The following is a 26,205-nucleotide window of genomic DNA, read 5'->3' as shown; positions in this document are numbered from 1 at the left end:
GTAGACTACCGCCCTTCCCTTACGTGCTCCTTAGCAGCTGTGCCCTCTTCTCTAGCCACGGCTTCCCTGGAGGCAGGACCTGAGACCTACTCCAGTCAACCTAAGTAAAGGGGGCCTTATTATAAGGATAGAGCGTGGCTCACGGAATCCAAAGACAGGCTCTTGGGTACTAGAAAGCCACCAAAATGGAGGCAATTATCTTCTGTATCTCTTGGGAGGCTCCATATTATTTTTTCTGCATATTTGTACAATTTGGTCCTTCAATTCAGTTTCCCAGTGGCCCCTCGCGTCTGCCCCAGCTGAATCAGGCCCTTTTGCCTCCGTAGGCACGTCAAACCGTCCTAGGGTCCTAACGTTTCCATTCCAATTCCCGAAAGAGAATCTGACAGGCTCCCCGAACCCGCCAGCTTACGGCAGTGAAAGCCGGTGTGCAGCTCCCCGACCAGGTCCAATCACTTATAGGCGGGGCCTCAACGGGGCGGGGCCTCAACGGGGCGGGGCCTCAGGGACCTTCGAAGGAGAACGCGCGGCGGACCCTCCGTGAGCCCATGCCCTCGCGCTGCATGGTCTCGAAGAGGAGCCGCACCAGCGCCGGCCGTCCCTGCGCCACTAAGGCCCGGGCCAACCCCAGCACCTCGCCCGTGTGGCCGCGCCACACGCGCTGCAGCTCCTGGCGCAGGCGCGCCGCCGGGTACTTGTCCTGGGCGCAGCGCAGCCACGCGTCCACCTCGCTGCCCAGCTCGCCGTCGCTGAGCTGCGCCTGGCTCCACTGCGCCAGCAGCGCCTCGAGCAGGCAGCCGAAGCCCTCGGTGTGGCTGGAGCCCGCGTCGTCCAGCTCCACGGCGCGCTTGAAGCAGGCCGCCGCGTTGGCCTCCTCGCCTTTGATGCGCAAGCACTTGCCGCGCAACAGCTGCAGCTCAGGCAGCGTGGCGCCCAGCTCCGACTCGCCGGCCTTGGCCAGGAAGACCAGCGCCTGGTTCAGCGCCGCCTCGTCCACCGCCAGCTGCTCCTGCACAGCGTCCACTCCCATGTAGTAGTAGACCTGGGGTGGGGGCTTCGGGGTGAGCCTTTCTCCCCTGCCGTCGCTGCTGCCCGTTCATTGCATTCCCACACTTGCTGTTTTAAAAATTCCACGCATTCATTCCCACCCTCCCTCCCTCGACAATTATTCATCGCAAATTTTGGTGCCCCTCTCCTGGCAAAGGAGACAGTACTCTGATTCCAGTTCCAGCCCCAGCGCTCTCGGCCATATAACCTTGAGCGGGGCAATCTCTGGGCCTCAGTGTTCTCATATATAAGATATTGTAACCTCTGGTAGTCATTCCGTGCTCACGGAAGGCACAGAAGGATACAGAATAATGGCCCACACTTTCTGAGTGCTTAGAAAGCACTGGGCCCTGTTCTGAACGCTGTAGGTGCATCATCTCCTATCATCCTCACCAATGCAGTAGGAGGCAGGTACTGTTATCAGGCCTGGGGATGCCCCGCGTTCCTCCCTGTGTCCTCAGTGCCCAGGCCTGGCCTGGCAGAGAGTTAATAGGTTTTTAGTCAGCTATTGGCTACCCTAGCCAAGAGGCTACCTTACCTGGCCGATGTTCAGGTAGGTCTTGAGGCCTGGGCACACCTTGACCACCTCCTCGAGGTCGGCCTTGGCGCAGGCCAGGTGGTTCCTGTCAGGCATGCCCCCGAGCCCCATCTTGCTTCGCTCCAGGTCATGCAGGTAGGCTCTGACGTGGATCTGCCCACAGAGAGTCAGCTCAGGGAAGATGCTCAAGCAAGGACCCTTGCCCTCTTTTCTATCCTAAATAAAGGTTTTTTTCTTAACAGCAGCTCAGGGAGGTCCTGTGGTGCCGTGGAAAGCCCCTGTGACTGGACTCGGGAGTCCGAGGTCCTACTCCTGGGCCAGCTTGGGCTAGCCACTCCACTTTCTGGGCCTTACTACACTGACCCCTCTCTGTACAATGAAGGGCGTTGGATGGAGTAAGAGCCATTCATTCATTCACTCATTCATTCAACAAATATGTATTGAGTGCCCACCATATGCCAGGCCCTGTGCTAGGTACTGGGGTACAGTGCTGATAAGAGAGGAGGTCCCTGCCCTGGCAGAACATTCTAGTAGGGGAGATGATCGTAAAAAAGTACATGGTACCACTTCAAGTGGTGACAAGTGGTATGAAAAAATAAACAGGGTGATGGGATAGAGGTGACTAGGGGAGGGGGTTGTTTGAGATGGGATGTGAGAGTCTGTGTAAGCACGTAGTGTGGGAAGAATGGCAGGTGGCCCAGCTTACAAGCATCAAATTACAAATGATTCCAGACCCTTGCCTTCATCACCACTTCCTCCCTTTTCCCCCACATCTATCTGGAGCATTTAGAAAATCTAGAGGCTCAGGAGGGGTAGGGAAGGGGTGGAGAAGGAGGAAGTAAGAAAAAGGGGGTCATTGTCGTTGAAGGTATTAATCCTTTATAGCCATTGGTGGGCTCTGGTTCTAAGACAGCTTCATGAGGTGGGGGTGGGAAGCTCTGCCTTTGGAGCCAATTGAACTTGGCTGAATTCCAGCCCCTCCCCCTCTTTATTAGCATGACCTCTGTGAGGCTCATTTTCCACATCTGAAAAATCAGTACACTAAGATCTTCCTTGGAGAGTTACCATGACAATGGAGAGAATATGTTCTAGCCAGGACCTAGCACATGGTAGGTGCTCAGTTCATTCATTCATTCTTTCAACAAATATTCATCAAGAGCCTGCTACGTTCCAGGAGCTGAGGATATATAGTAGAGAGCAAAATGACAAAATTCCCTGACCTCAGTGGAGTGTGTATTACAGCTGGGGGGAGAGACAGTAAACATGATAAATCAGCAAATAGTGTGCTAGGGAGTGATAAGTGCTAAAAAGGAAAAACAAACAAAGACAGGAGGACACAAAGTGTTGGTGAGAAGCTGACATTTTCAAGAAGACGGCTGCTAGCAGCTCCGCCTTTTCTTCAAGCCCTCTGGGAAGTGAGGGAGGAAGCCAACTGGATATTTGGGAGAAGAGCATTCTAGGCAGAGGCCCTGAGGCAAGATCATGCCTCAGGAGCTGCAAGGACCCCAGTGTGGCTGGGAGGGAGGGAGCTGAGCCGGGGTGGGTCAAGGTCATGGGCCAGGTAGGGCCTTAGGCTCACAGCAGGGCCTGAGGCTTTTACACAGATGAGTTCCCTTCCCTTCTGTTCCTTCCTCCTCACTATGCCCTGCCTCCAGCCTGGTGCCAGTCTGGTCATCTGAGTAGTAAGTGTGATCTTTGGAGCTACAGGGAGACAGCGAGCATATGCTACAGGCCAACCTGTGATGGCGTGAGGAGAGTGAGGTTTGGATTCCCCCTAACGGAATGCAGGACCCCTTGAAGGTCACTGCCTCTCTGTTGCCTCATTAGTAAAATGACACACGTTTGGCCTCTCACAGGATCTTGCGAGAATTCAATCAGGCCATGAATATGAAAGTGCTGGGTGAAATGCAGAGTGTTATAGAAAGGTGTTATTATTTACTATCAATCATGAGTAATATCACTACTATTGATAATGACCACATCAACTGCCATGAAGGAACTGACTGTCTAGTACCTGCTGGCAAAATGATTATGTCATACAGACCAAGACCAAGGGAGCAGATTCGCCATCATGTCCCATGAAAGGTAGTGGAGGAGGCTGTCCAGCCTGGAGCAAAGCGAACTCAGAGCTCCACCTCTTTGCCCACAAGCAGATGGGTTCTGTAGGGGCTCCAGAGGGCAGATCTGGGACCAGTAGGGGGAAGCCAGAGGCAGGCAGCTCTCAGTTAAATGAGTAATCTGCTGAGCTCAGTGACCATAGTGGACTGCCCCAAGCAACAGTGAGCCAGTTAAAAATATACCTAATAGGGGCTTCCCTGGTGGCGCAGTGGTTGAGAATCTGCCTGTTAATGCAGGGGACACGGGTTCGAGCCCTGATCCGGGAAGATCCCACATGCCACGGAGCAACTAGGCCCGTGAGCCAGAACTGCTGAGCCTGTGCGTCTGGAGCCTGTGCTGCGCAACGAGAGAGGCCGCAATAGTGAGAGGCCCACGCACCGCAATGAGGAGTGGCCCCCACTTGCCACAACTAGAGAAAGCCCTCGCACAGAAACGAAGACCCAACACAGCCCTAAATAAATTTAAAATATATATATATATACCTAATAATACTGTTCAACCACTTATGAACTCTTACTATGTGGTCAGTACTGAGTTTTACACAAGAGTCTAATTTAATTCTCATAACAACTCTATGAGGCAGGTACAATCACCTCCAGTCTATAGAAGAAGAAACTGGGGCTCAGACTTTGGGCAAGAGTATTCTGTCTACAGTCCCGTAGCGTGTAAGCGGTGCTGTGGGATTTGAACCGAGGCCAGCGGCGTTGAGAGCCAGAGCTCTGATCTACGACATCAGACCTCCTCCAATATACCCTCTGCCTTTCCCAAGCACCTCCCATGCTCCAGGCACCTGCTTTAGATGTTATTTCACTTAGTCTTCTGACCACCTTTTAAGATAGATGTTATTGTCCGTATCTTCCAGATTGGGGAATGGAGGTTTGGAGGGGTAAGTGGCTTGCCCCAAGTCCCACAGTGATGAGTGGGGAGGCCCGAATTCCACCCAGGTCAGTATGACTGCCGAAGGTTCTAATCAAAGAGGAGGCTGGCAGGTTGTTGGCCAGGTCATTACAGAAGGGATGAGCAGTGGGTGGGAAGCTCCTTCATTCTCTCACTCAACAATCTTAGAGAACACAAACTGTGAGCCTTGATGACACCTACGCTCCCTTCCACCGTGAAGGCTCCCTGACCTCCGGGCTCTGGCCACAGGGTCTTGGCCGTCGTTCTCTGATTCTGGATGGCAGGATGGGGTGGAGCTGCGGGCAGACTCACCTTGGCCCTTGTGCAGTACGCCTGCCAGTTGAGCTCCGGATCTCGTAGGGTGTCCAGGGCCATGTTGCAGGTACCCATGGCCATATCCTGCTTTCCGAGGAAGTGGAAGATTTTGGCCAGGTGATTCAGGATTGGGGGTTGGTCCTTGGCAATCTCAATGGCCTGGGTAAGGGAGGAGGTAAGAACAAACCATTTGTCTGGCTGTTTGCCAGAACTGGAACCCCTTCTCTCAGTAGAGCCATATTACCCCAAAGATCTTATTCTTCATATCCACCACATCATGGGACCCAACACTTTGGGCACAGCTCACTGGCACTCAACTCCTGAGAGCCCGACTCGCTGACATGCTCTCTGCCATGTTCACGGGACACGTCCAGTGAATCCCTCCAGACCCCAGGCAGACCCCTCTTCCTCAGACACGTCGCTGTGTGCTCCCCCATTTTCCTGGGGCAGGTCGGGGGAGGGGCCAGAATCAGCCTCCACCTCCCCCAGACTCACACAGTGTTTCTGGCTGGGCACAGCACTGCCCCCGCCACCACCCCAATATTGTTACTGACAGCTGCCTGCCTTGTGTTCGTTGCTGCCCCTGAGATGGTGAACTGCAGGGCAGGGGCCCCATCTGTCCACCTCTGTGCCCCGCACAGAGTAGGTTCCCAAGGAGGGGCAAAGGCAGTGCGTTAAATTGGACACAACTCTCGGAACACACGTGAACCAGTGTTTATGCTCTGCTCTCACTAAGATCTCTCACCAAGAAATTGCTCATTACTGAGCAGCAAATGCTAGGAACGTGCCCCGGCCAGAGCGTCGTGCTGACTGCAAGGGGAACGAAAATCACAGGGTCCCTGGCCTCCAGGAAGGTCTTCAAAAACTGAGCTAAGTGTGGAAACTGCCACAGAAACGAGGTGCCAAGAATAAGGCTTGAACAGCACTTTACGGTTTACAGTGAACGGTTTCATCCACTACCTCCTTTCAGTCTCTCAATATCCTAGATGGTGGACGGATCACATAATTAACAGATAAGGAGGTTCAGAGATGGAAGTGACTTGTTTTAGGGTCACAGGGCCTATGGGCAGAGCTGGCATCCAGACCCCAGCTAACCTCGTCTTCTTTCCACTTTGCTCCCGGGGGTGTGAAGGGGAAAGCCCTGAGGGTATATCTGGGAAATCGTGACTAGCTTAGAAGACAGGCCTAGAGAAGTGGAGAGGGTCTGACTCATAGGCCAAGAGGACAAGGGAGCACTTTGGCTTTGTTTGGGATGGAGAGAAAGGTCTGGAGTAAGGGCACTTCCTGAGTAATGCAGGGAGGTGGGGATGACACCCAGAGAAGCAGCGGGTTCCAGGAGAGGAGGCTGAGGTGTCAGTCTCAATCCGGGTTCGGAGAGCTTCTGTGGCCGGGGGCACATACCTTGCCAAAGCAGTCTAGGGGGTCGGTCCCTGAAAACCCGCAGTCATGGATGCCCATGGGGGTGATGGAGAAGGTGTCCTTCCTCTCCAGCAGCATCCCGAGGTAGCACCAGGCCAGAGCTGGGGGTGAGGCCGGGAGAGGGGTCTCAGGCAACAGCGGGGTGGAGAGAGGGAGGGGAGCCACGAGGAGGCAGGGGGCCAGTGCCACCCCAGGCGTCAGCCCCCAGGAAGACAAAGGGAGGGGAAGTGGCATGAAATCACTGTGGGCCAGCCAGGGACCGAGAGAAACAAGGGTGGGGAGAGGGACGTGTGAGTGGAGGGATGAACAGTTTCAGTGCTTGTTGTGTTTACTGTGTCACGCGGGACACCCTGCTCTCTGACTCCAGCTCTCCCCAGCTCTGGAGCTCTGGTCCCTGTGGAAAAATGACTCGACTCCCCTCCAGAACAGCCTTCCCTCCTCCCACCACAAAATGGGGATAAGAGGCTGCAGTGGTGAGAACTCTGTCTCTTACACTTTCGGTCACAGACAGGCCTGGACACGTGCACCTGGAGTGATCTGCAGGCGCCCGTTCACCTGTGCGAGGTGTGCGAGCTCCCTGAGGTGAACAAGGGAGTGGATGAGACAGAGGGTGAGGGACAGCGAAACAGTGCTAGAGGTGGGGACAGTGACAAGACTGGCAGGGCTGGTGGCGGGTGCAGGGAGGACGGGGCAGAGGCTCCTCTCCCACCCGTCCCCACGGGTCCTGCCTTGGTGGTGGGGTTCCGACGACTTGAGGACTTGCCGGAGCAGGGCCAGCGTGCGGTTGAAGGCCGGCAACCTCTTCTGCTCCTCGCTGCCCAGCTCCAGGAAGATGCCATCTAACCTGTGGCAGAGAAGGGGACGCGGCTGGTCAGCACCCTTCCAGCCGTCCCCAGGGTGCCGCGAGTCCTCCCCAGGCCAGTGGGCAGGGAGAGGAACTCGGGGAGCCCTTGCCACGCAGATGGGCTCAGCCATTTCTCCCCTGGTTTCCAGGCCCCACCACTCCCCGTCCCTCCCCACCATCCCATCCTCAACCCATAGCCTGACCTGATGAAGAGCGTCGCCATGGTGAAGTACCAGCCCCTTTTTTCCTCGTTCGGGATCTAGGGAAGCAGAGAATGGCTTGTGCTGCTGCTCTTGAAGCACTTGGGGCATTGTTCATAGACTCCCATGCTTTCCCTGAACCCTGAGAAGCAGCAGGTACACTCTTGGTCATAGCGCTGGCTCTGCCACTGGCTGGCTGGGTGACCTTGGGCGAGTCACTTCACTTCTGTGACCACAGAGGATTTGACAAGATGACCTGGGTGAATGCCCCGAGCAAGGTGTCCATCACAGAGCGGGCGTGGCGTCCATTTCCTTCCCTCCCCACTACCGCAGGGCCCACACTCCACCAGTCACCTTCCCCCACCACCCCCCCCCCCCCGCTTCTCCCCTTTGGCGCCATCCCTCAGCTTCCACCTTGCTGAGGAAGCCCCTTTGGGCATGCGAGTGAGTTCAGCTGAAGCCCAGGACCCCACCCTGAACTGTTTTTCTTGCCAACTTTGCTGTGCATTTAGACTGACTTGGGCACCAGATAAAATATTTATGGGAGTAGCTGCTCCTGCCTTGGGAAGGAATTTTAATGAAAACCAATAAAACCCCCAGTGCATATCAGCAGCTCTGCCTCAGGCTCCAGCCCCTCCCTCCACATTCATCTCCTGTGGTTGATCTCCAGGCTCCATTCTGCACTCACCACCCGCCATCCGCAGAGGCTTTCTCAGCTCAGGGCCCCTGTTATCCTTCCACCCCACCCTCAGCAGCTAGGATGAAGCATTAAGTCCAGCCAGCATTTCTGTGGTGTGAGGCATCTGTGGTGTGAGGCCCAACTATGATGTGTTGGGTGCTGTGGAGCTGTGGCACTGAATGGGACCTGCACCCTGGCCCACATGGGCTCACAACTCGGTTGGGGAGACCATAAATAATGGGGTTTGAAGGAGCGCCTGCCACATGCCAGGATCCTGACACTCATCATCTCAATCTCACAACAACCTATGAGGTAGGTGTCATCCCATTTTACAGAGGCACATACTGAAGTTCAGAGAGGCAAAATGACTTGCCCAAGGTCACACAGCATGCAAGTGTCAGAGCTGGGATTTGAACCCCATTTGTTAGTCTCCAAAGCCCTTGCTCCCCTCATTACACTGGCTTACCAATAGCTATAATATGAAGCAGGGTTTGGTCAAGGCTGAGAGGGGGATGCAGACAAATGCAGCAGGATGAAGAGGCCACTTCCAGCCAGAAGACTCTGAGAAGGTCTCATAGAGGATGGGCTGTAAGGTGGGCCTTGAATAGCAGTGGTATTTGAGAGGGTGAGGTGGGGGACAAGGGCATTCCAGACGGGGTGTTCAGCACGGACACGAGTGGGCAGCTGGGGAGCATGGGGCACGGTGAGTATGACTGGGGTGTGGCGGGAGCTAACGTTGCCAAGTTAGGCTGCGACTGCTCTGAGGTGGTCTTGGATGGTTCGGAGGAAGAGAGGAAGGGGGACCTGTGAGTTGATCTCAGTGAACAGTGTGATTGCCCATAGGGGAGTGTCTTGAATGCTGACCCAAGCCAGGTCTGGCAGGAAAGCCAGACCAAAGACAAAATTAGAGCAGAAGGAACACCAGGGGCTATGGGAGGAGGTTTCCTACATGATCCAGGGGTACCCCCAAGACTTCTAGAGGAGGACGTGCTGGAGCAGGGTTCTCAGGGACAAGTAGGAACCAACCAGGTGGATACAGTGAGAGAGGGCGTCAGATGGAGGGCACATCATGTGCAAAACCTCAGAGATGAGCGAGCAGGTGTGTCGGGGGCTGCATGCAGCCCAGAGCGGCTAGAACCCCAGTTGTAAGGAGGGGATGAGCCAGCAGGGGAACATCAGGAGGGTCCCCTGAGTGTCAGGCTCAGGACCTGGAAGTCATCTGCAAGGCAGTGGGGAGGCATAGAAGGGGTTAGAAGTGGGGAGTTATCCTGTTACTTAGGTTGGAATACGTGTATGCGGGCTCGGCTGGGAACAGGGCTGTCTGGAGGGGAGAGGGGCGGGACCCAAGGATTAAAGGGCATCCTTGAGAGCGCAATGGAGAACACTGGCCAAAGCAAAAAGCTGGAGGGGCTGCCAGATGACCTTACCTGCTGCACCTGCACGGGACCTGGGACATGGGAAGGGGACTCAGATTCATGGGGCACCTACTGTGGGCCAAGCTGGCCAAGGACCTTGACATAATGTCAGCACCTGTCTGTGTGAAGGACCAAAGGCACGTGTGCCTCAGTCTCCCTGGTTGCCTGTGGCTGTGATCTCGTGACCTCTGGCCCCATGCCTGCTTTGAGGTTGGCCAGACTGAGTCATGGTGGGGAGACACAGAACTTGCTCCCCCTTTCAGGCTCCTGACAAGGAGATGTGACCACAAGTGACAGCAGGTATCCTAGACTAAGGGAGGGCTACAGTGCAGAGAGCAGAGGCTCGGGTGGCCAACAGGTCTGGCCACAAGAGGGGGGTGACCCTGGGTGGATGTGTTACCCCTCAGAGGCTGTGTCCTTACCTGCAAAGGGGCATTGGGAGGCAGTGACCAGCCTGGGGACCGTGCCCATAAATCTCCATAAACGTTCGTCCCCTTTCTCCTGGTTTGGGTTAGAAACGTGCAGAACTAGGCGTGTCTAGGAGGCTGCTTTGCCTTATTTCAGTTCTAGGTGGGGCATCGAAGTCTCAGGCTCTGGAGTCCGCGGCTAGCCTGCCTCACCCCACTCTCCACCTCTCTACCCCACCACTCTGCTCCTAGGGCCTCACATGCCCCGTGGGGTCCACAGGTCCCCAGTGTTGAAGAGCAGTGTGTTGTCCTCAGGGCTCTCCCTGGTTCATAGCCACTTTCTTGTTTGGTATTCAAGATGCAAGAAATTAAGTTATGTGTCCACATCACACAGTTAGTACATGACAGAGTTGGGACATAAACTCATGCCTTCCTAGTCCCAGCCCGAAGCCTGTCCACAGCACTCAGTTATCTTGATCCAATCAATCCCCTTACTATGTCTCTGAGAACAGTGAGACCACAGAGGTGAAGCAGCTTGCTCAGGGTCACACACTGGTTAGTATCAGGACTTAAAACCCAGTGGTTTCACCACCATTGTGATAGTCTTGAGTAAGTCAAGCCTGGTTATGGTTTGCACTAAGTAAGCAATACTACCACCTGGTGGCAGAGTGCCTGAATTGCAGGGGCAACTCCTAAAGGTTAACTCCCCTTCTACTTGAAGACTAAAACTGATTTTCAGAGAAGTAGCTAGCTGAGTGACATCTCTATGACAAATCCCAAATGTAGCCCCTCCTCAGATCCCACTTAAGAGTAACATTTGCAGAGTTTCCCTGGTGGCACAGTGGTTGAGAGTCCGCCTGCCGATGCAGGGAACACGGGTTCATGCCCCAGTCTGGGAGGCTCCCACGTACCGTGGAGCGGCTGGGCCCGTGAGCCATGGCCGCTGAGCCTGCGTGTCCAGAGCCTGTGCTCCGTGGCGGGAGAGGCCACGACAGTGAGAGGCCCACGTACCGCAAAAAAAAAAAAAAAAAAAAAAAAAAAGAGTAACATTTGCAGGAGGGCTTATGGGGTCGCGAATCAGGAATGGAGTTAATGGTATAAACAGACCTCGTTTGAAGCCTCACTGTGCTTGGGTTCCAATCCTCCATCCCTGTGATGGAGCTAGTAGAGAGAGTCCATTCATTTTGCTGTGCAATTCTGGTCTTAAAATGGGCTGTCTCTTTAAAAATCCTTCTAGTTGTAACTGAAGCAGCAGCTGAAGCTGTTACCAGGGGCAACCTGGCAAGCCACCTATGCTAAATTAAATTAAACAGGCCTCTGACTGCCCCCTCCCCTCCTCTCTCCTGGAGAATGAAGTTGCTGTGAAACCTCTTATGGCTGCAAGGAATTCACTTCCAGAGTTGATGGCTCCCAGAGGCAATATATTTGGAGGCAGCCTGGGAGGGGCTGACAGCACCTCTGCCAGGAGAGGAATATTGACTGAGGGCCTCCCCGTGTGGGCTTTGGCAGGACACCCCACCTTTTCTCTTGTTCATCCTCATCAGGACCCCGTGAGCCGGGGGTTCTGGGGTCTATGAGGGGGCACTGGCCAGAGCGTGAGCCCGCTGAGGCTTCAAGCTGGCAAGGCCCAGGCACCAGCACTGCCCTTAAGTAGCTGGTTAGATTCTGGTACTAGGTGAGGGTGAGAGTGAGGCACCGACTTCAGGCAAGGGGCTCTCAGGACATCTCCCAGCTCCTCCGAGGCCCTCACCGGTATTTCCCTCATTATAGAGATGGGGAAACCGAGGCTCAAAGAGGCAGAGACGTGCCTACTTCACCTATTTCAGGCCAGGTCTCTGACTTCAAATGCACCTTACTCCCACAACACCTCGCTGCAAGTGTTTGTACAGTGCTTACCATTTACAAAGTGCACTCACATAGATGCCACATGACCCTCAGAAAGCCCTTTGTGGAATGTAGAGTGGGTTAGCATCACCCCCCTAGTACAGATGGGAACACTGAGGTGAGAAGACATCCTCACAGACACAAAGCCAGTGTGAAATCCTGGACTGAAACCTGGAAATGCTGCTTTTTTAGCTATACTAATAATAGTGCCTTTTATTGAGCACTTACTATGCACCAGGCACATAATTTACATGTGTTAACTCCGGGGTTACCTAGGAGGTAGGGACTACGATTATCCCAGTTTTACAGAAGAGGCACCTGTGGCCCAGAGCGGCATAGCTAGAAGGTAGCAGAGCTGGGAACCCAGCAGCAGACGAGTGGTCCTCGAAGTGGGGTCCCCCGCCCAGCAGCATCAGCAGCACCTGGGAATCTGATAGAACCACTGCACTAGAGTCTAGCACTGCAGAGAGCCAGGTGCAAATGGCAGGCCAGTGCACCAGTGCATCTCTTTTTAAATGAACAAAAGGATCAGCAGTTGTGATCCTCTGGAAGCCTGACGATCCAAGCTGCTACAGCTGGGTGGGTAACTGGCAAAGGTGGGTGACCTGGCAGTACCTGCAGAGAATATCAGGATGAGGATTAGATGTTACAGAGCAGGTTTGTGTTAACTTGGCAGATAGAAGGATGGGTCTCAGCTGGCTACTCCATTTACTTCAAAAGGTGGTCCCCACAGAAGGAGATGTTGCAGGGCTTAGCTATTTTAGAGGATTTCAATAGAAGATCTCAATGTGCTAATGGTTTATGAATCTATATGTGTCTGCGTAGGCTCTGCAGAGACCTTATTGGTTCTTAAGGAAAATGTTTGCCTTGCAGTTTGAACTCTGCCCCTGTGGACGTTGTATTCTGTGTTTCAGAGTCAGTTCCTGAGAGCTGACTGATTCTCTTTCAGGGGAGGGGGGATGAGAAGGAGGAAAGAGAATGAACGTTTCTCAACCATCAACTGTCCACTGGGCACTTTCGTGCATCGTGGCACTGAATCCACCCGCACAGCAGCCCGAGAAGGTGTCATGCAGCCTCCTCCTTTTACAGGTGAGGAAACAGAGGCTAAGAGAAAAGCCGCCCGGCCAGCCCCACAGCCCAGGGGGAGGTGCCAGGATTCAAGTTCAGATCTGCCTCCCTCCAGTGCCCCTGTTCTTTCCACCTCATCAGGCTGACCCTGTCTGTGAAGGCTGACGCTGCAGAAATAAAAGTCACCAGGTGGCAGGTCTCGGGACCATGCTCTTCCTGCTCAACTGGAATGTCCTCTGTGATGACAGAGCAGCCTCGGGCTCTGCACGCGGAGCTCCGGCCCCAGCCCACCTGGCTGGCCTGGCACCCCTGAGGGTCTGCCCCAGAAAGGCTGGGCAGCGGTTTCTCCTCATGCAGCTCCTGCCTCGGTGGGGGCGGGGAGTAAACAGAGGGTTGAGATTGGAGTCCCACCCCTGCCTCTACCTCCCCCAGGGTTCCTTGAAAGTCCGCTGGCCCAGCCTGGGCCTCAGTTTCCACATCTATAAGCAGGGATGATCGACTGGGTTTGCCTGTGTCACAGGCACATGGGTGGGAGTGATCAGTGTGACTGGGCGCTGTGCCATGGAGGTGAGTCACCTATTCAGCCCTCGCTGGGTTCCCTGCATGGTCTTTGTGGATTTTAAGAGTGGAGCAGATCGACTGCAGCTCCCCATTTTCACCCCCTTTCTGGTCCTAGATCGGTCACGCAGACGCAGACTCTGTGAGCCAGCTTTGCTTTGCACTGGTTCCACAGACTCGCAGGACTGAGTAGAGTCACTTCTCTATTCCATGGTCCCTAGAGAAAAGGGACCCTGTCCAGTCCTGGGTACAAATCCAGCTCTGGCACCGGGTAGGTCTGAAGAAGTCCTGCATTTTCTCAGCCCCTCCCATGGGTCTGGGCTGTGTGCACCCTTAACACACTCTATCTTTCCTCCTGTGAAGAAGGCAGTTGGGTCAGATGATGCTACAGGCAACTTTGGCTCTGGGGTCCTGTATCAATAAGGACAGTTCCCAAAATTGCCAGGTGTGGAGGGAAAGAAGCCAGCAGCAAATTCAGAAGGTGCTGTTATGCAAATGCGAGCAGCACCGAGGCCATCAGAAGGCTGGGGCTAGAGTGTCAGGAAAGCTGTCCCTCAGCCTGGGCTTTATGTCGGAGAGAACTGAGTTCAGTTCCAGCCAGCCACTCATGGCTGTGTGCCCTTGAGCAAGTTGTTACGGCTCTCTGAGCCTCAGTTTGCTCATCTGTAGAATGGGGTTAATAATAGTTCTGATTCCCCAGCATTTCTAGGAGCAAGTGAGATAATCTGTGAAAAAATCACAAGTGCGCAGTCCCTAGCTCATCGTCCAGCGTCATCCAAACCAAACCACTCAGATTTGTGGAGCTCTGTGTGTGTGTTTGCAAGCACCATGGGAGGAGAAACCCTGCCCATGATCTCAAAAGTTGGAGATCAACTCTAAAGTCCTCAAAACGCCGTGCCTGACATTCCCCAAGCTGTGGTTTCCTACCTCCCTCTGTGTGTTTATGTGTTTTCTTCTGCCAGGAGGTTCATTCCTTCCCCCACTTCTCTATTATCAAAGTCCTTCCTGTCCCTGAAATCACCCTGGCCACCACCTTAGTCCAGTGACAGAGGAGGAAATGTCCACCGTCCACAGAGGACTTGCCCACTATCCCACAGCCAGTCGGGGCAGGGCTGAGGCAGGAACCCAAATCCTGACCCCTGGCTCCGAGTGGGGTCTTCCCCGATGTCATTGTTCTTTTCCTAAAGTTGGCTCTGGGCTGGGCTGGGCTGAGGGCGAGCTCAGGAAGGGGCAGGAGGAAGTGGGAGGAAGCAGAAAGAGGGCGGGGGCTCACTTAGAAGGAGTCCTGGCAGCCCCATCAGGGGATGAGGATGAGAAGGACGCGTCCATCAAAGCTCGCTGGGGCTGGGCCTTCCCTCCGTGACCCGTTCCTCCTCCCACACCCCTGCCAGGCTGGTACCACTGTCCGCATTTCACAGAGGGAGACATGGACCCTCAGAGAGGTTACACAGCCAGCCCAGGTCACCCAGGGCGTCCCTGCAGCCTGCAGATTCCCACACCAACACTCTGACCTCAGTCCCAGCAGCGCATCTGCCTGCACCGTGCGCCCGAGTTGTCAGGGTTTGGAGCTGTGGGACGAAGAGGTGAGGGAGAAAGGGAGGCTGGGGGAGAGAGGGGGGCATGTGGGAGGTGGAGAGCTGTTGGGAGGGCAGCTCCTTGAGGAATTCCCAGGTCCTGGGGCTGGCCTCCCCAATGGTGGCACAGCTGTGTGTGTCTGTCGGTCCTTCCTGCCTGGCGACTGTGTGGATGCCTGCACCTTCGTTTGTTTGTGAGGCCGGCTGCTGGGCCTACCAGCACTGGGTCCATCCCCGCCCGCCCCAGCAGGCCCGGTGAAACCTGGATGGCCTGTGTGCACCCGGTCACCTGGGGCGAGTCCCCTCCCTGAGCCTGTTCTGTCCTCTGTGCACCAGGGAATCACAATACCAGTGGCAGTGTGTCTGTGAGGTTTGAATAAAAATCGGATATGCTAATGAACGTAACATTCTGAGCTCTGTGCCTGGTGTACAGGCTGGATCAATGGCGCCCACTGTGGTGGTGTTTCCTGTTACCACCCTGAGCCTGCTCTGGGCCAGCAGCAGGGGTGAAGGATCTGCATGTGTGTGCACCTGTGCGTGTGTGTGCAGGTACATGTGTGTGTGTGTGTGAAGCCACACAATATTCCAGGAAAAGGGGAAGAAACTCAAATGATTGAGTTAGCTTGGGACAGAGATATTACTTTTTTAGAGAAATATAAGTTCGAGTTACTTTATTTTAGAAAAATAATGGGAATTTTAAGACTAAAAAAACAAATTAAATTTAGCAACAGTCACAAACCCCTCTTGGGTGTCCAACCCCGTTCCAGACACGGGGTGGTAGGTAGAGATAGAGGGTCGCCCAAGACAGAGGGCTCACCCTCTAGGGGGCAAGACAGAAACCACTGTTATAGAGCAAAGCTGAGGGCTGTGGCGGCCAGAGGGTGGGCAAGGTGAGGGGCTGGGCGCCAACATGATCTACACTCTGCCTGGAGCCCTTCACGGTCTCTCACTTAATCCTCACAGCAACCCTGTGAGGTGATGTTAGAATCCCACCTTGCAGATGAGGAAACTGAGGCTCAGAGATGTGAAGTGACTTGTCCGTAGCCACCTGGAGATGGAGGCAGAATTTTAACCGAGTGTGTCTAACTGCAAAGTGTTTGCTCCTAATACCCACTCAGCCTGGAGACTCCAACAAGAATCCGTCTGTGAGTGTGTGTGGAGACGTGACGGGGGTGCGGAGGAATGACGGATAAAGCAATCTGCCTCATCATATTTTTGTAACTTGAGGACGAGGAAAGGGAGGGAACTAAGGGCTGAGAGGGAAGGCACAGACACTCGTCCACTCGTACACAGACATGCGGCTTATTTTTGGATTATGGGCTGAATTACTAACCTTTGTAATGTTTCCTCTTGTAATTTTAGTTAGCAGATGAGCAGCCGTCATTGGTTCTTTGGTTGCTCTTTATTCTTTGAGCTCCGGGGGCTCCTCCTTGCCTGGGACAGTCCCAGCCCCCTCAGGATGGAAAATCTCCTGGAGCTGCAGCACCGGCTAGGGTCGGACTCCTGGCCGCCCACCCCCAGCTGCGCTCCTGTGGGTGGCGACCCTCTCAACTGGAGGTCCCTCAGCGGCTGCTCCACTCTCCCCACTCCTCCTTCCCTGACCCCATGCTGACTTCGCCTCTGCCCTCGTCCTTCCTATCCCCCCACCACTCCCTATACACGGCAACCCTCTCTCTACTTCTCCACACTTCCACCCTAGATTTCCAGGAGGTGGCCGGTGTGGGGGGCTCCCCGTCCATCCTGCCGGCCATCTGCTTCACACTTATTGCACCCCAATTCTCCCACCTCTCCAGAAAGAGCAAAGGCTTTGGAGTCAGAGTGGCATAAACTCAACTGCCACTTACTAGCTCCGTGGTCTTGGGCAGGTTACTTAGCCTCGCCTGCCTCAGTTCCCACATCTATAAAATGGGATCAGGGTGTTCTTGTGAGGACTAAGATGAAGTCCGCAAGGCACCTGGAGAAGAGCGTTCATGAATATTACTGTGTGAAGGTGGGCATTGTGTGAAGGAAGGTTTTCAAGGGGGAGGTGACATTTGAGCTGGGTTTTGATGGATGTAGTTTACTTTCTAGGCAGAGGGAAAAGTTCCTGCACAGGCAGCTGTGAAACAGCACAGCATGTCTGGAGAAGTAGGAGAAGTTTAGAGTCCCTGGGAAGTAAGGTTCAAGGGAAGTAAGAGGAAATGCGGCTCAGAGGAGGGCAGGAACCAGACCTCAGAGACCACATCAGCAGTTCCTCAGGGCCACCACGTGCTCTTCTTCCCCATGAAGCTTCTGGCTGCCCTCTTTCCAGGTCTCATCCAGTTCAGTTGTCACTAAAGCCCCCACCGCAGGACCTTTGCACACACCACGCCCCTGCCAGGATTGCCCTCCTCTCATTCCTGCCAGTACACTACTGCCTCTTCCAGAAGCCTCCCTCAGTCACTTGTGCTGAAAGGAAGTGTGTCCTCTCTGAAGTTCAGTTACTGTCACTCTATCCCCAGGACCTGGACTTGCCAGGTCCCTGCTGACTCCAACACGGGTCCTGACGTCCTCGAAGTGCACTTCCCTTGTCAGCCTCTGGGGGGGTCCTGTTTTTGGTTCAGAAACTATGGTCTCTGGTGTACAGCACTCAGAGATGATTGTCACCTGGCACAGGCCATGTAATGAACGCCTGTGACCTCAGCCAGTCATAGGCACACCTCTGACACGTCCCTTTGGCCCCCACTACCAGAGATGGGGCTCAGGGAAGGCTGGTTACTGAAGGAACTAATGTTTGCTCTTCCCTTTGTCCATGAGCTTCTAAAAGGCAGGAGTTCTTAATGATAGGGCCTGGCACACAGTAGGTGCTCAATAAACGTTAAGATGCTGAGCATGTGTGTCTCAGACATGCCCAGAATTTACCAGTTTATGGGCACTTTTACCCCATGATTTGATTGGATAATCATAGTAAACTGAGGCAGAAATCACTATTGTTTAATGTTTATAAAGCAGACACTGAGGCCAGAGATGACAAGTGACTTGTACAAAGTCACACAGCAGAATAATAAGCGACCTGGGTGCTTGAACCCAGCCTCCTGCTCTTACTATACAAAATCATCACTGTCATCCTGATTGCGACTATTTCTTGAGCATCTACCCTGTGCCAGGTACTTTATAAGCATGATCTCTCCTAATCCTCAGATGATGAAAAGGGGGGGGTTCAAATACCCACTTTCTCCTGGGATTGGGGGGAGGTTTTGACCACAGATACTCTGTGCAGACCTGGGGAGCAGCCACTGGGCCAGGCCCAAGGACACAGCACAGGCCACCTCCCACCTGAGACAGTCAGCTCCCTCCCTAGAGCACAGGGCAGTGCCCTGCTTGACACTCTCTCCTCTGAGCGGTCACTGAAGGGGACGGTGCGGCCCCCACTGTGGCTGGGCAGACCAGCAGCAGGGAGGGAGGAGTCGGCCCCCATTCCTTCCCTATGCCCCAAACTTTGCCTCCCTGCTCACCTCCTCCAGGAAGCCTTCTCCTGAGAGCAGGAAGGGACCTCAGAGACCATCCAGTCCCCCCTCCCTCACTTTCACAGATGGGGAAACCACCACCCAGACAGGAGAAGGCCCCACCGTGGGTGGTTGCAGCTGAGATGAGAACCCAGGACTCCTGGCTCCCAGTCCAGGGCTTTTCAGGCCCTGCTCTGAGACTGTGACCATACTCAACATACACCAAGCTGGCCACGCCTTCCACTGAGGGCGGCTGGCATTCAGGGCCTTGTGCTCAGGCTCTAAAACAGGAGACCTGGGTTCCTTTTGGCCCCAGGGGACAGCCACAGCTGCACACAGTTTAGCGGGGAGGAGGCTCTCCCAGGTCAGGAGAGGCAGAGGTCGTCTGTGATCCTGCTGTTTCTGTGCAGGCTCTGTTCCTCATTTTACGGATGAGGAATCCTAGGACAAAAGCACTATTATTATCCCCATTTCATAGAAAGGGAAGCTCAGTCATGCTACGGACCGGTTGGAGGTGAGAGCATGGGGAACTGGGATTCGGACCTGGACTGTGTGACCCAGAGTCTACCGTCTTAACCTCCACCTGCCCTGCTCCCCTAAGTCAAGTCCGTGCCTCTCACCCAGCACTCCCTGAGGTCTTGACTCCACGTTTCCTCATATGCGGGAGCCATAAGCTTTGGTGGAAAAGCCTCCAAGGGGGTGTGCAGAGCCTTTGTGAATGGAGCCATCCTACCCACGTGTGAAGGCTTGTTGTCGTTTAACTATCAAACAGTCATCATTATCAGCTCAACACTGCCTATGCAGTGCCTTCAAGGAAAAGCCAGGGTACCTCTCTGAACTGTGATCTCCTCTTCTGTAACAAGAGGACAATGCCTCTACGTCACTTGTCTGTCATCCAATGCAGGCAGCCTTTGGGATGGCCCCCAGTGATCCCCACTGCCTGGTATCTGTGCTCTTGTGTAACCCCCGCTCTCTGCCTGGAGGCTAGACCTAGTGACTGGCTTCTAATGAAGAGAATAGAGCAAAAGTGATGGGATGTCCTCGTGGCAAGGACCTGAGGGAGGCCTCCGGCCAACAGCAAGTGAGGAACTGATTCTCCCAGTAGCCATGAGTGTGAGCTTGGAAGCAGACCCCCACCCCACCGCCCCCAGCTGAGCAAGCCTTCAGATGAGACCACAGCCTAGAGGCAGCCAGCTAAACCATGCCTGGGTTCTTCAGCGCAAACTCTGAGACGATCGGTGCTTATTGTTTCAAGCTGCTAAGTCTCAGGAGCTATTTGTCATACAACAATGGGTAACTGATATGCCTAGCGTTTGTCTATGTAGCTCCGGGCCCTGTGCTACACATGCATTCACTCAAGATGCATTTACCGAGCGCCACTGTGTCCAGCCACTGGCCAGGTGTCGGCTTTACAGTGGTAAACCAGACAGATGTTGTCCCCACTCTTGAAGATCTCAAGATTGAGGTGGGGAGACAGACTTGTACATGGACAGTGTGAGCAGTGCTGTGGGAGCCCAGGGGAGATGCCTGACCCAGCCTGGGAAAGTCAGCGGAGTGGATGCCTGAGAGAGAGGACAACCTTCCAAGCAAGGGTAGAGCAAAGGGCACCTCTGAAAGAGGCCGAAAGAGTGGCAAGGTGGGCTGTAAGGAGACCTGGCCCACGGGGAACAAGGGGATGTAGACGGTGGCAAAAGCCTGGTTGGAAGGGGGAACACGGCAGAGGGAAGGCAGAGAGCGAGGTCACGGAGGGTCTCTAGTGCCTACCGGAGAGCCTGGGACTTACGTGCCAGGCAGTGGGGAGTCACTGGGGGTTGTAAGCAGCTGACGGATATGGCCGGCAGGATTGAGCAACATGACACTGGCAGCAAGGGTGGAGGAGGAGGCCGAAGGGTCAGGCCAGAGAGCAGGAACCCAGGCAGGGAATGATGGAGGCTGGGCTGGCGAGGGGAGGCAGGAGAGGAGTGGATAGACCCTGGAGATATGAGGAGGCGGAGCGGACAGGATCCGGGGTCTGAGTGGATGGCTATGGTGCGTGAGCGGGAGAGAGGAGGCAAGAATGCTGCCTGTTTCTGGCGGGATGTGGAGCTGTGCCTTATACTTAGGTGGGTGTGGACAGGTGCAGGGACAGGTACTTGCTGGGAAGAGCAAGGTGAGAGGGATGAGTTGGTGTGTGGAGTTTGCAGTGCTGCCAGCAAAGAAACTTACGCAAGCTAACCCGCTGGGAAGTGGGTCCACGCCCTAGTCCGACAGAGAAAAGCTACAAGCCTGGTCTAGGACCCAAGGTGGGAGGGGCACGCTGGAACCGTATTCTGGAAGCCAAAGGGCCAGGGTTCGGTGAGAATTTGGAGGCCGGGGGCATCCCTGCAGACTTTAGGGGCCGCGACCCCAGCCCTCCCAGCCTGGGGAGGGATCACCCACCTGCTGCGCGTGGCCCAGCGCCTTGTCATAGAGCTCGATGCCGGCCTCCAGCACCCGCGCCCGCTCCTCTGGGCTGGCGCAGCCCACGTCGAAGCCGTGCGCGTAGCCCTGCTCGGCCAGGCAGCGCGCGGCGCGGAGCGGGGGGTCCCCGGTGGCCCCGCGGTCCCCCGCCAGGCCCATGAGGCCGGCCAGCCGCTCGGCGCACGCCTCCTCCTCTTCCTTCTGCCCCAGCCGCCCGTACACGTGCACCAAATTGGCCCAGGCGTTGAGGTTGCCCGGGTCCTCGCGGGCCACCTCGAGGAAGCTCTCGCGGGCCTCATCCAGCTCCTCCAGGTAGAAGGCGAAGGCGCCCAGGAGGTGGCGCACGGCGGGGCGCTGCGTGGCAGCCGTCAGCGCCAGCTCCTGCCGCAGGCCGTCCCGCTGCAGCTTCAGGTCCCGGGCGTGGAGCGAGGCCGGCGAGCGCGGCTCGAAGTTCAGCTGCATCTCCAGGTGGAAGTGGCCGGGGAGGTAGTCCAGGTCGTCGATGAGGGCGTCCACCTCCTCGGTCGCGGCCTCGGGCTCCGCCATGGCTGCCCCGCGGCTCCCCGAGCCTTGCTCCGGAGGCCGCCGTGGATGGGGGCGCCCCTCAAGCGAGCCCGGCGCGGGAGGCAAGGGTCAGCGCGCAGAGGCCCGGGGCGCGGCCACCTCCCATCCCGGAGCGCCGCCCGCCGGTGGGTGGGTCAGAGCGTCGGCTCGGGAGCGCCCTGTAGGTGTTTACGCTTTCGCAGCTCAACGGCTTTTAGACGCCCGCATTGCACAACCAGGTGTGCCTGTTAGGTGCAGTGCCAAACGCGGGGCGTGTAACCCCCGGTGCATGGCAAAAGGCATGCTTTTACTCTCTCTGCTCAGGAGATGAGGAAACTGAAGCTCAGACGAGGAAAAGGACTTGCCCAGGTCACAGAACTGGGTGTGCCCGAGCAGGCCTGGGAACCCAGTTTGCTGAACCCCAAAAAGCCAGGCCCTTCCTCCTTGAGCACTGCTCCACCCTGTGCGAGCTCACTGAACAGGAGAGTCAGGCCTGGCCCTTCCAACGCAGCACCCAAGCCACCTCAGTCCTGCTGCTCTCCCATCCCCGCCACAGTCCCTCAGTGTTCTGCTTCCTCTGAATGGAGCCTGCCCCCTCCTGCAGCTCTTCCTTTGGTCATTATTTAGCAGGCTTCCCCGCTTGAGATTTCTCTGCCTCCTCTCTGCCCTGCAGTCGGCCCCAGTGGAAGGACGGGGCTCCAGGTGCTGGTTCTAATCACTCTGGGTAACTAGCAGCTCCCACTCAGTCTGCGTTCCACCTGTGGCCCAATTGTCTTGCTCTTGCCAGCCTTCCCCCAGGCCTGGCATCAGTCCCCTATCCTCCAGAAGATTGGGCTGTGCTCCCTGACGCAAAGCTGCTAGTCCTCCAGGACTTGGATTTTGTAGCAGGTCTGAGCTGCTTCTTTTTTTAAATATTTATTTATTTATTTAGGCTGCGCCAGTGTTAGTTGCAGCATGTGGGATTTTTTTTTTTTTTTTTTTTAGTTGCGGCATGTGGACTTCTTAGTTGCAGCATGCATGCAGGATCTAGTTCCCCCACCAGCGATGGAACCCTTGGCCCCCTGCATTGGGAGCACAGAGTCTTACACATTGGACCACCAAGGAAGTCCCAGGTCTGAACTTCTAAGTCCCTCCCACACCTCATTCCATCTGGGGCTGGGCTCCTGAGACCCTGTTGCTTTATCTTCTTGAAAAACACACCAGCATTTTCAGAAGAGGAAATAGAGCCAGTTTGTAAACTTGGAAAAAATATTTGACTTGAGCAATAAAAAGGTAAATTAAAACAACATTCTGGAGATATTTTTCACTTGTAATTTTATTTTATTTATCTATTTATTTATTAATTTTTGGCTGCATTGGGTCTTCCTTGCTGTGCGCGGGCTTTCTCTAGTTGCGGGGAGCGGGGGCTACTCTTCGTTGCGGTGCACGGGCTGCTCATTGCAGTGGCTTCTCTTGTTGTGGAGCACAGGCTCTAGGTGCGCGGGCTTCAGTAGTTGTGGCTTGTGGGCTCAGTAGTTGTGGTGCACGGGCTTAGTTGCTCCACGGCATGTGGGATCTTCCTGGACCAGGGATCGAACCCGTGTCCCCTGCATCGGCAGGCGGATTCTTAACCACTGCACCGCCAGGGAAATCCCTCACCTGTAATTTTAATTGTAAAATTTAATAACTTTTAATTAAAAATTGTTACTATAAATTGCTGGTGATTATGAGATGAAACTTGGGCTCTTGACCTGCTTGGGAGGATCAGAGACAGATTTCCAGGGAGTTCGGCTCCCCCCCCCCTTTTTATTGTCATAACATATACTTTACATAAAATTTACCATTTTAACTATACAGTTCAGTAGCATTAAGTATATTCACATTGTGCAGCCATCACTGCCATCCATCACCAGAACTTTTTCATCTTCCCAAACTGAAACTTTGTACCCATTGAACAACTCTCCATGCCCTCCTTCCCCTAGCCCTGGCAACCATCTCTGTGAATTTGACTAGTTTATGTATCTCATATGAGTGGAATAATAATACAATACTTATTCTTTTGTGTCTGGCTTATTTCACTTAGCATAATGTCAAGGTTCATCCATGTAGTAACTTGTGTCAAAATTTCCTTCCTTTTTAAGGTTAAATAATATTCCATTGTATGTATATACCACATTTTGTTTATCCATTCATTCATCAGTGGACATTTGGGTTGTTTCCACATTTTAGCTGTTGGGAACAATGCTGCTATGAACATGGGTGTACAAATATCTGTTTGAGTCCCTGCTTTCACTTCTTTTAGCTGTATGCCCAGAAGTGGAATTGCTGGGTCATATGGTAATTCTATGTTTATTTTTTTGTAAAACTGCTATACTTTTTTTTCCACAGGAGCTGCACCATTTTATATTCCCACCAACGATACACAAGTGTTCCAATTTTTCTATATCCTTACCAACACTTGTAATTTGTTTCTGTTTTTGTTTGTTTGTTTGTTCTTATAATGGCCATCCTAATGGGTGGCTTTGGCTTTTGATCTGACTCTGAAAAGATTAGTAGGAGTTGGATGGGGAGGTTAGGTTGCTGGTGCATTTCAGCAGCAGGAAAGGCACATGAAAAGGCTAGATCTTTGCCAGGGCAGGGTATGCCTAGGGACAGAGTAGCCCCATATGGCTGCAGCTTACGGAGCATGCGGAAGAGATGACCACAGATGAGGACATAAGGCAGCAGCCATAGCCCCATCACAGAGGCCTGAATCCTGGCTAAGAAACTTGATTTGACTTTATTGACATAATAGATGGCTCTAGAGAATGGGTTAGAAACTCTTGCAAACTTAGTTATGAGCTTTGTATCTGCTGTGTGATGCTCACTAGATGTGACCAGGGCAAGTTGCTCTCCCTGTCTGATCCTTAGTTTCCTCTTCTGTATAATAGGGGTTGGAGAGGATTGCAATCATACCTACAAGAGAGAGTTAATTGCTGTGATCAGTAAGTTGCTGTGATGGGAAGGCTTTGGGCTGATTAGAGCAGGCTGCCTTGCTGCAGAGCTGACTCACTCTGGCCTGTTCTGAGCTGCCTGGCAGCCGGAACTCCCAGCCCAGTGAACCCTGGCCTATATCCTGTGGTTATTCCTCCATAAGTCCCAGAGCCAAGGCTCTCATGCTGCGAGAACCTGAGAACACCTGAGCAGCCCTGGGGCTGGTTGCAGGGCCTCCCCAGCACATAGGATGTGGTAGTGGACACAGTCACATGTCACTCACTCCTCAAAACAGCTCCACCAGGAGACTGCAGTCACGTGTCACAGACAAGGAAATTGAAGCTTAGCGAGGGTAACTTGCCCAAGCCCACCAGCTAGGAAGCAGCAGGGCTAGGATTCGAGCATGATTCTCTTTGAAGATTTATGCATTACTGGGAAGCTGGGTTAGATTCATTTATTCATTCACTTGTCATTCAACAAATATTTGCTGAGCATATACTATGTGCCACATACTGCACCAGGAGTGAATGACACACAATCTCTGCCCCTGGACCTTCTGTAAGGTCCCTTTCCAAGGGCTAGGAATGACCTCTTGTTGTGCTTCTGCTATGTTCCAGGAGCATACCTAAATTAGCTCATTTAATCTCCACAGCAGTCTGGAGATAAAGAGATTACGGGATTTATTTTATGGGTAAGAAAGTTGAGAATCGGAGAAGGAAGTGACTTGCCCAAGGTCACTTGGTTGGGAAGGGGCAAAGTCCGTGCTTGGATGACCTGGGGTGACTGTTCTGTGTGTGTTCCCGAGGCCTGATGCCTCTCACCTTCAGCTCAGCAGTGCAGGGTGGAGGCTCTGTCAACCGCGACCACGTGCCTGCCAGCCTGGGGCCCGTGAGCCCAGCTCATGGCTTAAATGCTATATTGGGATGTCAAAAGGATATTGGGTGGGGCCTGGAAGAAGACCCACTGTCCTGGTAATCCATTTCCACCACAGGCTGGAGGCAGGACCCCTGGGAAGGTCCTGTTTCTCTCTGGTTTCAGTCTTGTCATCGTCAAATGGCGTATGGCCCTTTGCCCTACCTTAGCCTAAAACTCTTGGAGGGATCAAAGACAATCGTGGGAGATGATATTAGATGGTCTGTAGCATGACTGTGGGGCACTGGTGGGAGATAAGGGAGGATGAGAGGAGAGAGCTGACCATGCCCTGTTGGGGGCACATACCCTCAACCCCTTTCTTTACCTAGCAAGCCACACACACTCTTCAATGTTGAGTTTGGAATTCTCCTCCTCCAGGAAGCCTTCCCTGACTTACACACCCACAGTCTGGGTCAGAGGCCTCCCTATCACACTGACCTGGTCACACTGTGTAGTCATTGTTTCCCCCACTAGACTTTCCAGGAAGGGACCATATCTGGGTCCCAGGCACCCTGCACAGTGTCTGCCCAGAGTGGATGTCCAGGTAACTGGGGGAGGAATGAGTCCTGACACCATCCCTGCAACCCTACCTCTCTCCTGACCACCTTATTCCTGCCCTCCACGCTCTGGCCCCCCTTGCCCGTTCCCTCTTTCTCCTCCTCCCCTCCCCAGAGTGGAGAAGGAATGGAATGCCCTTTGCCTAAGCGAGCCGTTTCTGTGTGTCTCACTGGTCCCACCAGCATAAGGTGAACATCAAGAGGCCTTTGCGCTCCACCAGGCCCTGCGCGGGGCTCTGCCATAAAGCAAGAAATCGGAAACGGTTCCTCAACTAATGACTCTAAAACCCGACCAAATGGCATCCATAGTAACCACCGCGAGGGGCCATTAAATCTGCCGGGCTCGGGGAAGGATGTCTGGCAAGGCAGCAATGA

At 54.2% G+C, this 26,205-nt stretch overlaps 1 protein-coding gene across 1 annotated transcript; it reads right to left on the bottom strand.

Annotated features, from left to right (window-relative positions):
* TTC22 (tetratricopeptide repeat domain 22) lies at positions 1 to 21,426 on the bottom strand. Its single transcript, XM_030870258.3, has 7 exons — positions 20,846 to 21,426; positions 7,382 to 7,437; positions 7,063 to 7,178; positions 6,317 to 6,435; positions 4,913 to 5,074; positions 1,586 to 1,738; positions 1 to 1,042 (listed from the first exon to the last, which is right to left on the bottom strand). The coding sequence occupies exons 1-7, from the start codon at positions 21,410 to 21,412 to the stop codon at positions 503 to 505; spliced, it is 1,713 nt and encodes a 570-aa protein (XP_030726118.2). The 5' UTR covers positions 21,413 to 21,426; the 3' UTR covers positions 1 to 502.
* Positions 21,427 to 26,205: the final 4,779 nt, after the last annotated feature.

The sequence above is a fragment of the Globicephala melas genome, chromosome 1 (genome assembly GCF_963455315.2).
Source record: "Globicephala melas chromosome 1, mGloMel1.2, whole genome shotgun sequence".
NCBI classification, from domain to species: domain Eukaryota; kingdom Metazoa; phylum Chordata; class Mammalia; order Artiodactyla; family Delphinidae; genus Globicephala; species Globicephala melas.
The sequence above is the reverse complement of the archived record's forward strand: the minus strand, read 5'-3'. Positions and strand labels throughout refer to the sequence as shown.

Coding starts and splice junctions, on each gene's coding strand:
- TTC22 (XM_030870258.3), bottom strand. CDS start 21,412: ATGGCGGAGCCCGAGGCCGCGACCGAGGAGGTGGACGCCCTCATCGAC. Junction 7,179..7,381: donor ATGGCGACGCTCTTCATCAG/GTCAGGCTATGG, acceptor TCTCTGCCACAG/GTTAGATGGCATCTTCCTGG. Junction 1,043..1,585: donor CCTACCTGAACATCGGCCAG/GTAAGGTAGCCT, acceptor CCCCCACCCCAG/GTCTACTACTACATGGGAGT.